Genomic DNA, 13,923 nt, shown 5'->3' with positions numbered 1-13,923 from the left:
CATGTTGTTTATTTGTGATACGTGCTTCAGATATTTAGACGAGCGTTACACATCAGTACAACGTCCTCAGAAGTTGTTTTCGTGTTATGTGTTGTGTCTGTGATTCAGTATGTGTTTTATTTACTTGTCTCAATCTATGCTCCTCCTGAGAACGACAAGCAGCAGTTGGCGTCGGTCGCTTGACTGGAACAGGTGGTGCGGAAACATGGCTAACAGAAACCCACAGATCAAATATACCAAGGTAAGAGATAGGCAGACACCATTGAAATTTTCTGTGTTCTTCCACATTCCACGAAGACTTGGGGGTGGGCTTGTGACGTTAAAGCTGTCGACCGAGTGGTCAGTGTCACGTGCCGGGCCCCTTATTTCCACTGCGTGGGATGCAAGGTGGGGCAGTTATTCTGTTGAAGATTGCCCTGTACTGGAAATGAGCCTAAGACTGTTGTACGATGACATACTATAGTCGATTGGATGTTAAGTACTACGTCGTATTTGTATAAATTATAAAATTAGAAGATGACAGTCTTCTGAGTTGCGCAGTATGGTCTGGTAGAAGTTTATTGATGTTTCAAAGGTCGATGATGAGGAAGCAAGGACCTCTGAGACGTCGGTAAACTAATACCAGACTACACACCGCCGTGAAAACCTCAGATCCTGCATTAAATTAGAAATTTGGATATTCCTGCCTCCGTCCTACAGGTTGGAAATCGTATTTCTTATGATTGTCTTAATTTTTATTATGCAAATTTTGGTGTATTTTATTTAACGACGCTGCCAATTGAAATTTTAAAAATTTACGTCTTGTATGCAGGCCTGTTTATTTCCTCGATTTTATAACAGTTTTAATTTTGGGATCTGCCGTTTTGATATGTTTATTTAACGACGCTTTGTATGTTAATGCACAATGAAGTTTAAGTTATAATTTAGAACGCTACTAACGGATCTCGATTAGACAAATTTGATACTGGGGCCTTCCATTCGTCGCTATATAGGCTGAGCTACAGAAAAAGCGTCGTTAAACTGTAAATAAAAATACTTAAAGATGTTGAGTGAATTTTAATTTTTTGTGTTTGACAAAGTAATGGGTTAGAATAAAACATTATTCTACATATGTGAACTGTGTTTCAAGTATATTTCAGTTTTACTGAAAGGACTGTTTCAAGCAAAGAATGTGTTCTACTGCTTGACTCTCCAGTTTACTGGCTGTATTTTTTAACACAATTTCTTGTTGTGAACATTCACAACATGAGTGATAACAATTAGAAAGGAAGCGGAAGTGGCAAAATTCAAGGTACTACGCCGGTATTTCACAGGAAATTGCGAAAAACAAATCAGTCAGGATAATCTGTCTCTAAGCTGCCATTTGAACTCATGACTTGCAGAATACAAACCAGTAATGTTAACGACCAGCATTTGTGACCCCAAAGGGTGAACCCATAAATCAATGGACATGGCTTTAGCCGCAGAAATTGTTGTGAATGATTCTTTTGTTTTGTATTTATACTATAATAAGTGATTTACTTGTCGCAGTTATTCACAAACTTCTTTTTTGCAGTTATTCATCAACAATGAGTTTGTGGACTCTGCTTCTGGAAAGACATTCCCTACTTTGAATCCAACAAATGAGAAAAAAATAGCAGACATTGCAGAAGCTGACAAGGTAATCTTTCTTTGAATTTCAAATATGCTCTGTCTCATCTTTATTGTGATCACATATACAGAATATAAAAATAATAATAAACATGACCATTACATTTGTGTGCCTTTGTGAATAACTTACTCGAAGAAAACAACCTCATTACATAACTTAGTTTCCTTGTGATTCATCTTGTAGTTAATACAATGTTCTCATTATTCACTATGACCGTCCTTCAAAATTGTTTGTAGTTATAATTTTTAGTTAGTCCCATGTTGCATCTTTGGGTTAGCAATGTACAGGTAGCAGACTTCTGGGGTTGGATTTGGTGCTTTCAAGCCCTCCCTCAATGCAAATAGCTAGTTTATTACAAAATGTTACTCAGGGTCTTGGACTAGTATTAATTGTGTAGAATGTCCTAAGCAGTGGAAAATGGACTGGAGTCATTTGGATCAGGATAGAAACATGATAATGAACCTTCAGGTTCCATAAAAGGCAGGAGTTTTCTTGTCCGTCTGTTTGAATATTAGATTCTCAAGGAGATCTCTTCTTCACTGGGTAAGATATGTGGTTATATTCTGGTGGTGGTGTAGAATTTCCAAGCAAAGCAGCATGACTTTCCAGCCTCTTTGCTGGAGCCTGATAATGCACCCCTGCTGCCATATACTGCGCATTTGCCCCTAGGATTCCTGACTCCTTTTGATTCTCTTATCTGTAAATGGTAAGGAGGAGAACAGAGGGAATTTTTTATCAGGATAAGCAATACAATGAGTTTTGATTGGGAATGGAGCTCATAATGTTTGATGTAATTAAAACACATATGTAAATTAATTAAATTAATTTAAAGTGATTGGAGAAGTTTTTATAAAATGACTATTATATTTTGTTTTTTTAATTTTCACAAAGTTTCTTAAGATCACATTTACAGAGCACTTTGTGCAGAATATGGAGAAAAATTTTATAAGCTACTAAGGCACTAGAGGAGTGTGGAGTCACTCCATCAACATTCCAGATTTGCCCTTCACAGAAAACTTAAGGTAGGGTACACATAGATAACAGTTCTGGCACATTCACCAGGCTTCAGCCTTTAGGAATGGCATCAGTGATGTCATAGTAGGATTTGAGGTTTTCACAGTGGTGAGTCTAAAGATGGCTGTCTTCCGGGTTGTTGCATTATGTAGTCTGGTAGAAGTTTACTGATGGTGGTGGCAGCAAGTTGAACAGCTGGGATTCCCCATTTGGGGTTCTCCCACCCTATGACTTTCTCATATAGTAATGTATGTAGGTGTTCATATAAAGTGCCCATCATCCCTGAAGTTGGAAGCATTGTGTTCGTCTGAAAAATTTACATCTACCTTGAAGTTCACGTGCCGTTACAGCTCAGAAGGTCAACATTGACACTATGATCTACTTCATTGCTTTTTTAGATACAAAGATGGTGGTACTTTGAGGTTATGGCTGAAAATTTTGGTGTGTTTTGATAGTCTTTTTATGTTTTCAAGAATAGATGCTGGTACTGCATACTGGTACATACTGCCACAAAAAGAAATCACTGGGTCTATTGATGTTACTGGATAGGACATCACATATGAAGGGAGATCCTTTTGCTCTCCAGTTTTGCTTCATACTAAAACTCCACATGATGTTTTGTAGGCTGATGTTGATCATGCTGTTGCAGCAGCCAATGCAGCATTCAAGATTGGTTCAGAATGGAGAAAGCTGGATGCATCAACTCGTGGAAAACTTATAAACAAGGTGCATTGATTTCCATGTCTTAAGTACTGATCAATGTTGAATCATGAATACAGGAAGTAAGAGCTGGGCATTTTTGTAAGGTAGCCTAGTGGATCTTTAGTTATGTGCATGAAGTAAGAGCATAAACTTTATATTTATGGAATGCAGCAAATTAGAAGTGGAATTTACCGTACATGAATCAAAAACTTGTAGTTTTTTCTCTGAATTACTATAAAAATAACTGTCAGTTTTAGAAATACAGACTATGAGAGATGAAATATAAGTTTTGGCTGTGCTAGGCATTATGTTTGTTGAATTATAACCTGGTAAATAGGCATTTGTACTGTGTACATGGGATGATAACGAAGGAGGTTTGAAATGGGTCTTGCACAATAGGTTGTAAACAGATTATAAATGGCTCAGGATAGGAGTCAGTTGTGAGTCTTTGTGGAGCTGGTGACAAATGCATTGCTTGAATTGTCAAATAAATAGACTTCACAGGAAATATAAGATCATCTTGCGTCATCAGCCTTGTCAAAATGTTGACATGACTGATAGCCTGAGAAGATTTTATTAGTGACAGCTGCCATGAAAACTTCACATTATACATTTCAGGAAATACTCTGTGATTTAGAGATTGCATCTTGTACATTATTTTTTAATGTTTTCTTATAGTTGGCCACTTTAATTGAGAGGGATGTTGAATACATTGCCAGTCTGGAGACACTAGACAATGGAAAACCATATGGGGATTCTGTGTTTGACATTGGTTGTGCCGTCGACACTTTCCGCTACTATGCTGGTTGGTGTGATAAGATTCATGGTAATACCATTCCTGCAGGTGAGTTGGTCCAATGAATTTAGCTTGACAATATATTTATCATGTTATTACAATTCAAATTTTTCTTAATTTAAATTATGTTTGTCTGTGTTAGAGAAAAATGAGTTTTAAGCCCAAGTTATAAGTACAAATGGTCCTAGTTAGTAAAATGTTGTACACATTAGTGTACAGTGCTTTACTAACATGGAATTAAATGTAGGTTAACCCCTTCATTATTATACATGGAATAGCTACACCAAACAGGAAAGAAAACTGTGCATTGCAGGCACTGTTGTTCATTAAGAGGGTTGCGATATTTTGTTTTTGTTCTCAGAAATTTCAAAAGCAAGAGAAAAGATTTGTACAGGATGGCTCAAAATGTACCCACCAAGTTCAATGCTTTATTTCACCTGAATGATGAGGCATAAAAGTCTGTTCAAATACCAGTCAAATCAGCATCTCAAGCCATTTATATTATGTGTTTGATGTGGATATTGGTTTCAGTCCTTGTTGTTGAAGGCCTACCACTTTTGAGAGTAATCGTCCAAAACTGATCCTGTCTAGTGAAATTTCTTGAAATTGTATGCCTGTCTATTCCAACTTAATGCTTCTTTTCTTTTCTGTCTTTCTTCTTTTTTTATTTTTACCTTTAATAACCTGGGCCGCTCTTCTGACTTCTTCTGGATGATGAATATTGACTGCTCAGTACTGTAGGCAACCATTTTATAGTATCTACAAAATTGAACGAAAACTAATGAGAAACAAATGGCTTGAGTACTCTGTATGTCGGCAAAGTTTCTTCAAATTATAATCACTCATTACAGATAAAATTGAATTTAAAGTTGGAGAGTACATCTTGTAGGTAATAAATTTAAGACATATTTTTCATATGAGATTTGAGGTTCTCATAGAAGTGATGATTTTCTGAGTTGTGATGCCATGTTAATTTAAAAATAATTTTTATGAGACTTAAGTGTGTCTACCATTTGTTGTTTAGAGAACATCCAGGTGGCATTCACTCTCTAGCCATATTCATCTCATCGTGTCTGGAGTAACAATTGTAATGTCTTTAATTATATATGTGCTTCTGATCATAAATTTTGCCAGAATGGACAATTTTCTTAATCTCAAAAACAAGTCTAGCAGATTCAGATGAGTAGCACTCTAAGAATTGATGTTTTTATGCTCCCTAGTGCCATCTTGCTAAAATCTTGGAACTGCATTCGTCTCACATGCAGTTATCAGCAAACTAACCAGTAGATCCCCTGTATGGCACATGTCTGTTGGTAGACACGACCAAGTTTACAGTGAAATTGAAACCCAGGGGTCACAAAAGAGTATCAGATCTGTAAATAGTAGTATAGTACATAAATATATCGTGCACCCAAATGCTTGTTCATGTTAATTTATGACTACTGTTTGGTTATTTCAGATTTTGAACTGTTCAGCCTGACACGCAAAGAACCAGTTGGTGTAGTGGGGCAGATCGTCCCCTGGAACTACCCCATTCTGATGCTGTCTTGGAAATGGGGTCCAGCACTTGCTACTGGATGTACCATTATTTTTAAACCTGCAGAACAGACACCTCTTACTGCTCTTTATGTTGCTGCCCTCGGCAAAGAGGTGTGTGATGTCTGAGGTTGACACCAAGATTTAAAAGAAATGTGTAATTTTTATTCAGCAGTTTCTTTTAGTGTGGCGTACATAACTTCTGCTAATATTAAGTGAATTTATGTAACAAAATTTTAATTGTTTTTTCTTAAAAATTATTTGATGCTGCTGTCATTCCTGGGGCTACATAAAGGGAACATCGAACAATATACTGTATACGTCCATTCCAGAGTAATCATTGAAATAAGACAAGGTAATATAAAACAGCTTTTGTGATGCTGTTCATGGTATTCATTGCTATATAAAGTCTAGAAGTATGCAATGTGCTGAATACATAGAACAGCTTGTTTTGGATTAAAATTTACTTTAACCCTCTTAGTGTCATGAGCTGATGATATCAATGCACCATTCTCATTTGGAGATTGCCAAAGCTATATTTGTGAGCAGAGTGGCCTGTCCTTGTGGTATGCAGTGCCATGTAAGGAGAAGAAGGTAACTGTCTTCAGGTAGAGGCCCAGTAGATCAAGATACCCACATAATAGAAACACTTTTCCAGCTCTGAAGGTGGAGACAGTATGTTTCTTCAAAACATTGGTGTCTGTCTACAGGTCTACATGATGTTACAACCCCAAAGAACAACAACAAAGTATATTGTCATTTGCTGTGAGTTTTTTGGTTTGCTATTATGTTCTGGTAATTTTTAGAAATGAGGGTTTTGTTTTGTTTTAGGCTGGTTTTCCAGCAGGTGTCATAAATGTCCTGACGGGCTATGGGCCAACTGCAGGTGCTGCCATTGCATCCCATTCAGACATCAACAAAGTTGCATTCACTGGTTCCACACAGGTTAGGAATCTGCACTAGTTTTGTTAGTAGTCTTCCCTGATATCGCACATCTTTCAAATTATAGTGTAATGAAAATGGAATACCTTTCCAATCTTATTTTTCTTGAAACTAAATAACATTTAGCAGTTTGGTTCTGCTCGTTTCAAAGCAATTTCCTCGTGACCTGACACAGAAAGTCCAGCAATTCCTCCGTTATTGAAAGCCTCTGCAGACGTCCGGCATCTTGAACTTGACAAGTGTAGTGTGCGAATTACTTTGATTTTAGTTACATTGTCATATATATTTCCCTCCCCTTAAGTACTAATTTTAGTTTGGAAACAGGAATAGTCTCACTGAGCTATATCTGGGGAGTGTGAAAGTCCCTGTTTCTCATGCTGGGTAATTCCATCAATTCCCTAAATGATATCATTCCAAATCACACCAATATTTCACTTCTCATTGTGTCCTCTCTAAATGCAAATTATAACACATTGTATGATACTGCAGCAATTTTCATGAACTCACGTTGATCTCTGGAGTCAATCATTTTTTGAAAAGAGAAATTGCAGATACCACTTGCACTACACTTGGTCTCGCGTAAAAAAACATCATTTCTGAATGACACTTTCTGTGGTTTTGAAAGTAATGACAAATGATTCAGCAGGTTGTATTCTGCCATCATCAAGAAGAAGTTCTGACTGTGGTATTAGTGTTACCTTATGCAGTCTAATAATTTTTTGTTATAATTCATGTTCATAACCTCTCATATAAACCACTTTAATATTCTTATATGCAGGAATTGATAAGTTAGAATCAGTCAAGAAATTTGTTTTCCACATGTTTATGCAAATTTTTTCTTTATTTTTAATTATATACCATTATAAACAAGTATCAAATTTATCACCTCAACTTAAAGAGGCAGTTACATGCTTCAGATTAGTAGTACTGTAATTCCATGATGGTCTTGATGGATTCCCATTTCTATAAACTTTATTCACTCCATGAAAACTCATTACTACATTTGCAATAGCTTGTGCTCTATAATTAAGTGTAACATCTCCAGTTGTTTATGTGCTTCTGACCTAGTTCCAGTGGGGTTTATAGCCCTGTGTTGTCATGGCTAACTTGCAGATTTTGTTGCTTGCGATATCATTTCTCAGGCATGCTGTACACCAGTGGTCCCCAACCTTTTTGTGCCTACAGGCACATTTCAGAGTTTATGAGATCGTGGCAGGCACCAACCAATTAACAAAGCCAAATTTTCTTTTCTCTGGACAAATAAGATATGGACACCAATTAATACACAAAACAACACGACGTTTAATGATGCAAGAAACCATGCAATCAAAAATACGTAGTTTCATAAGTACAATTATTATTACTCAAGTGGGAGGTTAGTGTGATGTTTGGCGCTGCATTTCATCAGTCAGTTTTTCAAATTTGGGAGTGTAGGATGATGTTGCTGCTCGCAAACAATCGTCAAGATGGGCGTCAGTAAGTCTAGATCTGTGCTTTGATTTTATAATGTTCGTGGTTGAACGGCCTTCATTATTCAGTATAACCTCTTTCCATGGTTGGGGACCACTGCTGTACATAATACAAACATTCATAATCAAAGCAGAAATGGAAAGGTGGTTACAATGAGGTCCATATGTACTGTTGCTCTCTATGAATACGAGGTGCGGTCGGCAAGTTTCCAGACTGTGTCAATAGATGGCGAACCGGATATAGTACGAGCTTCTGCCGCTAGGGGGTGCGGCCTACATTCATAGTGCATTACACCGACCCTCCTGCGATTTCGGAATGGCGTGTGCATCAAATTTTGCCAAAGACTCGCCAAAACGGCTACGGAAACCTATGAAATGCTAAAGCAAGCATTTGGGGAGTCCGCAATGGGTCGTGCACAAACTTTTGTGTGGCATTTACGTTTTAAAAATGGCCGAACCTCTGTCGATGATGACGAGCGTTCTGGACGACCATCTTCGAGCACAACGCCCGAAAATGTTACGAAGATTCGGCAGGCCATTCACGAAGATCGACGTCGTACCATCAACGACTTGTGCAACATTGTTGGGATAGGCTATGGGACCTGTCAGCTGATTCTAAAGGAAGAACTCCACATGTGATGCATCGCAGCCAAGTTTGTGGCAAGGCTCCTGTCTGAGGACCAGAAGCAGAATCGACTTCTCGTTTGTCAGGAGCTCAAAGATCTTGCAAGAACCGACCCCAACTTCCTTTCTAAGGTTATCACAGGTGATGAAAGCTGGGTTTACGGGTACGATCCGGAAACGAAGCAGCAATATTTACAATGGAAGTGCCCATTGTCATCACGACCGAAGAAGGCAAGACAGGTCAAGAGCAATGTGAAGTCAATGCTGATCTGTTTTTTCGACCAGGAGGGGATCGTCCATAGGGAGTTTCTTCCTGCAGGTCAGACGGTCAATGCTGAATTTTACTGTGGGGTCCTGAGGTGGTTGCGTGAAGATGTGAGATGGAAGCGGCCGGCAAAGTGGCGCAACCACAACTGGCTGCTGCATCATGACAACGCGCCAGCGCACACCGCCCTCAAAGTTCGGCAGTTTTTGGCCTCAAACACCATGGCCGTCATCCCGCACCCTCCTTATTCGCCGGATTTAGCTCCGTGTGACTTCTTCCTCTTCCCAAAGATGAAAATTCGGCTAAAGGGAAGGAGATTTGAGACGATAGAAGAGATTCAGGCAGAATCGCAGATGGTGCTTGACAGGCTGACAAAGAAAGATTTCCAGGGATGCTTCCAGGCTTGGCAGCGGCGCTGGGATCGTTGTGTTCACTCCCAGGGGAACTACTTCGAGGGTGATGGATGAATTTAATACCTGAGATAAGTGTACGGGTTTTTATAGTCGCAGTCTGGAAACTTTCCGATCGCACCTCGTATAGTTATTAAGAACATTGTCATCATGATTACTGCTTATATGTAAGTTGATTTTTTGTATTTCATGATTTACAAAATGCCGGTGTATGTGGCTCCATTAATACTAGAGGTCCATATCCTTGTCTGTACTTTTGTACTCCAACCTTCTTATACCATCTCTTATGATTGCTGGTATTTTTCAGGTTGGACGGCTGATCTTGGCAGCTGCAGCAAATTCTAACTTGAAACGAGTCTCACTGGAGTTAGGAGGAAAAAGCCCTTTGGTTATATGTTCTGATGCAGATGGTTTGTATACAATTAGTGTCTTCATTTTAAATATGCTTTGTATCACCTATTCCTCTGTGTGTGTTTCAGAATAAGGACAAGTTGTTTGACCCCAAGACCTCTAGTACTTGTGCATTCAGTATTGATTTTTTTATCTTGAATAAAAAAAATTAATAGGCCACAATTATTGCCTGCCATGGGTTTGGCAATTATTGGGGCTAAACCACCTCTGATCCTGAAACATTTGGGAAAACCTCAGTATAGCTTCAAACTGGAATTGACATTCCTGCAGCTTAACAGAGATGGGATTTCCTCAGCATTCTTGCTCCCTGGGGCTGAGTCCCCTTTACATGCTGCTCCAAGTTGTTTGCCTCCAGGTTTATTTCTCATGCAAGCATTTCTCCCCTCCCCAAAGGTTTTACAGTCCGTAGCTTTGCCTTTGCTGGGGTTGGACACCACTGAGTTTCTCCTTGTATTGGTCAATCAGCTTCCAGTTGTTTCAAAGATTAAGGCAGTGGGTTGACAAAATTAATAATATACAATTAAATTTATGCTACCTGGAGGTGGAATGGGGCTCTGAGCTTTGGGGATTTGTCACATCAAGGCTTCCTCATGCTATAGTATCTATGCCCATGTCTGAGTTACCATTCTTGTTATGATAAATTAATGTGATCATCGTTATGAGTTATGGGTTCCATAAAAGACAAGAAATTTCTTGACTACCTGAGCACAGATCACCTGTTCATTAGCTATCACATGAGTTTTAAAAACTTTGCATACCATGTAGTGTATTAGAATATAAAATAAGCAAACAAACAAACTATTAACTCTATAAAAAAGACACTGATGCCATATGCGTTTCAACCTCAAGAGGTCATCGTCAGTGGCAACGGAAATTAATTAATTCATTATTTGTTTTCTAAACCATTTTGTTTAAATGAATTAATTTCCCTGTTGCCACTGATGATGACCTCTTGAGGTTGGAATGCATATGGCACTAGTGTCTTTTTTATGGTGTTAATAGTTTGCTTATTTTATATCATATGAGTCTTATGAGTTGGTTAAATAGATTGTTACATACTTAAATAATTGTGATACTAATTGATATTTAGCATGTTATTTTCTGTTTTAGGTGCTAAAGATGTTAAGAGAATTTGCACACTTTACAGAGAGCTACATCATACATTTCATAATACTAATCTTATTGATGCTGTCATTCTAAAACTTGCATCAGTGCCATGATTATTTTAATTATTCTTAGCTTGTCTAACATTTCTTTGAATAAATTAAATGATTTTGAATTAGAGAAGAATGATGAATTAGAATGGATATGGAAGGAAGCACTAATGGTCTAATTTAAGTTATTTTGTCAACATTAGGCAGTTCGGACTGAGGAAACCCATGAGGAACCTCAGGATAGTTGGTCTGTGGGTCAAGTTTTGAACCCAGAACCCCTAAATGCAAAGTAGAAGTGCTGACCACTTGACTATAGTGTTCATTATTTTTGTGTTAAAGTCTTTGGGGAAACCTCTTTTAATGATTTTCTAACCCTTTCACCACTAGTGGATGAAGCAGTGGAAATTGCACATGGAGCCATATTTAACAACCATGGTCAGAACTGCTGTGCTGGCTCCAGAACCTTTGTGCAGGAAGAGGTGTATGACGAGTTCGTGAAAAAGGCTGTAGCTAAGGGGACAAGTAGGAAAGTTGGTGACCCATTCGCTGATGGCATTCAGCAAGGTCCACAGGTAACTTGGCAGATCATTTTTACAATGTGTGCGCACGTACACATCTGCATGATTTGTTGTGGGAGGGCATTATGATACTAACATGTGTTTATTTTTTTACTGAGATTTTCTTATGCTTTGGTGTTTTTCAGGTGGACGATGAGATGTTCAACAGAGTTTTGTCATTAATTGAGTCTGGGAAAGCTGAAGGAGCCAAATTGGATTGTGGCGGTGGTCGGTGGGGTAAAGAGGGCTATTTCATTCAACCCACTGTCTTCTCCAATGTCACTGACAATATGAGAATTGCCAAAGAAGAGGTAAAAGCTTGTGTTTCAAAAGTTGCAAGTCAGCAGAAGTGTTCAGTAGCGTTTTCATTCCAAACTATGTCAATGTTAACTACTGAGGTTGTTTTAAGAACAAATTTCTGTGAATTATCATTTGGACTTGTGGGGTATCATGTAAGAGGAGAATGGAAAAAATTACGTTACGAGGAGCTTCATAGTTTGTGCTATACACCCAATATTGTTAAGGTGATAAACCATTATAAATCATGTGTCACTGCTTACACACGATCCTACTGGCCATGCATCACAGCAGCTTACCACTAGAATTCCGGTCAGCAGCCCCTTAGTTTGGGGGTTTAAATTGTTACACCCATATGATAAAGGTTAAATAAATAAAGGTGATGTGGGTGGGATAGGGAACGCACGAAATGCATTCAGTATTTTGATTGTACAACCTTAGGTAAAAATGTTAGTTCAGGGACTAGACATAGATAGGTTCTTCTTCTTCTGTGGCTCTCCGGTCTGTATTTGTTCCATCTTCCTTTTTACGGTGCAAGGTTGTTAGCCTTGCGACCAACCCCCAACCTGGAGGACCAGGATACCTATCTTAGTCTGACCTCTCCCCCTCGACCAATCTGGCTAGGGAGGCCCTACCAGTAGCTATGCTACTGCTAGCATAGCTTTTGGGGTCACTGAGGTACTCAAGCCCCACCACCACGACAAGGTGCAGGTACCATTAAGTGGGGCATAGATAGGTTATTAATTAAAATTAATTTCAGATAAATGTATTGTGAAAAAAGTTTACTGGAATGCAGAACTTGACGTACAATTCAGTGGCAGGCTTTATATGAACACCCTGATAATCCTTTCAGTGCCATAACAGGAAATTTCTTGATGTGTTGAATAACTCGCTTGGTAACTCACTACTAAAGAAAGATTTTGTACCATGTAGTTAGTTAAGGGTAACTTATCATGTATCAGAATCCTGTGTTTGATATTTTGACCTTTTTTTTCAGATCTTTGGTCCTGTGCAATGTATAATCAAGTTTAAAACTCTTGAGGAAGTGATAGAGCGGGCAAATGATACTAGTTATGGGCTGGCAGCTGGAATTGTTACCAGGGACATCAATAAAGCCCTGATATTTGCTCAGTCTGTTAAAGCTGGCTCAGTGTGGTAAGCAATATTATTGCACATTCTCTGCAACTTTAAACTTGACCTGCTAGTTTCTACTGGAAGATATATCTTATCTAAAAGTAAAGAATGGAAATAATGGGTTCTAAGACATGAATTAGGTCACATTAGCTTGCATGAAAACTGAAGTCCCCAATATAAACATCAGTGGCCACGCGGTCTGAGGTGTGGGTCTTGTGCCGCTTGGTCACAGGGACCGTGGGTTCGAGACCCACTCAAGCCATGGATGTTTTTCTGTGGTGTGCTGTCCTGTGTACAGGTAGAGGCCTTGGGACGGGCCGATCCCTCATCCAAGGAGTCCTACCGTATGTCCATAGATCAAGCCAACTGAAAAGTTGGGGACCCGTAAAGGGTATCGGAAAATGTACAAACATTGTTGAACCGGAAAAAGAAGAAGAATATAAACATGTATATTAATTGTTTTCAGGGTGAACTGTTATGATGCAGTTGTGCCACAAGTTCCATTTGGTGGCTACAAGCAGTCAGGTTTTGGGAGAGAGTTGTAAGTACCACATTTACAAGTTGCTACCATGAATATATACCAACTCATGGCTAGACCAGTTAACAGAAGTAAAGATAATGCACAAAAATTCTGAAGGAAATAGATACAATACCTATTAATGATACTGTAGTGATTAACCAGTTTTAATTGTTGCTTTATTATTTCACTTCAGAGGAGAAGATTCCTTGAAGGAGTACCTTGAAGTGAAGTCTGTGACCATAAAGATGCCTTACAAGATCTGAACAGGTTGCAGTCATGCAAGAGTTGGGTTATTGCAGCCAGCTGTGAATTGAACAGAAATTTATTTTAATGTTTTTAAAGGTGAATTGGTTAATTTCTCTTCTCTGGTGATGGTGTTTGTTTCATGTCTCACTGTTGCCTTTTTACAAGTATGAAATAAATATTTGTTACTCATCGCTT

The 13,923-nt window shown here is 38.6% G+C and overlaps 1 protein-coding gene and 1 long non-coding RNA gene across 2 annotated transcripts in view; one reads left to right on the top strand and one right to left on the bottom strand.

The window, feature by feature from the left end:
- LOC147872129 (uncharacterized) overlaps positions 1–246 on the bottom strand; it is a 3,147-nt gene extending 2,901 nt beyond the window's left edge. Inside the window, exon 1 of the long non-coding RNA XR_015537975.1 lies at positions 125–246. This is a non-coding gene — a long non-coding RNA (uncharacterized LOC147872129). The remainder of the gene's footprint in view (positions 1–124) is intronic.
- LOC110838054 (aldehyde dehydrogenase 1A1) lies at positions 50–13,923 on the top strand. The gene is made up of 12 exons (XM_022080844.2): positions 50–241; positions 1,556–1,660; positions 3,290–3,391; positions 4,046–4,211; positions 5,623–5,813; positions 6,531–6,644; positions 9,717–9,819; positions 11,362–11,546; positions 11,678–11,842; positions 12,826–12,983; positions 13,429–13,503; positions 13,676–13,923. Exons 1-12 carry the CDS (start codon positions 110–112, stop codon positions 13,743–13,745), a joined length of 1,566 nt encoding a protein of 521 aa, XP_021936536.1. The 5' UTR covers positions 50–109; the 3' UTR covers positions 13,746–13,923.

The sequence above is a fragment of the Zootermopsis nevadensis genome, unplaced genomic scaffold (genome assembly GCF_977971745.1).
Source record: "Zootermopsis nevadensis isolate Lab colony 2312 unplaced genomic scaffold, Znev_1.0 Znev_ptg000030l, whole genome shotgun sequence".
Taxonomy (NCBI): domain Eukaryota; kingdom Metazoa; phylum Arthropoda; class Insecta; order Blattodea; family Termopsidae; genus Zootermopsis; species Zootermopsis nevadensis.
The sequence above is the reverse complement of the archived record's forward strand: the minus strand, read 5'-3'. Positions and strand labels throughout refer to the sequence as shown.

Excerpts from the sequence above, each read along its gene's own strand:
- LOC110838054 (XM_022080844.2), top strand. The coding sequence starts at position 110 with ATGTGTTTTATTTACTTGTCTCAATCTATGCTCCTCCTGAGAACGACA. Across the intron at positions 242-1,555 it reads CACAGATCAAATATACCAAG|TTATTCATCAACAATGAGTT; the intron begins GTAAGAGATAGG and ends TCTTTTTTGCAG. Across the intron at positions 12,984-13,428 it reads GTTAAAGCTGGCTCAGTGTG|GGTGAACTGTTATGATGCAG; the intron begins GTAAGCAATATT and ends AATTGTTTTCAG.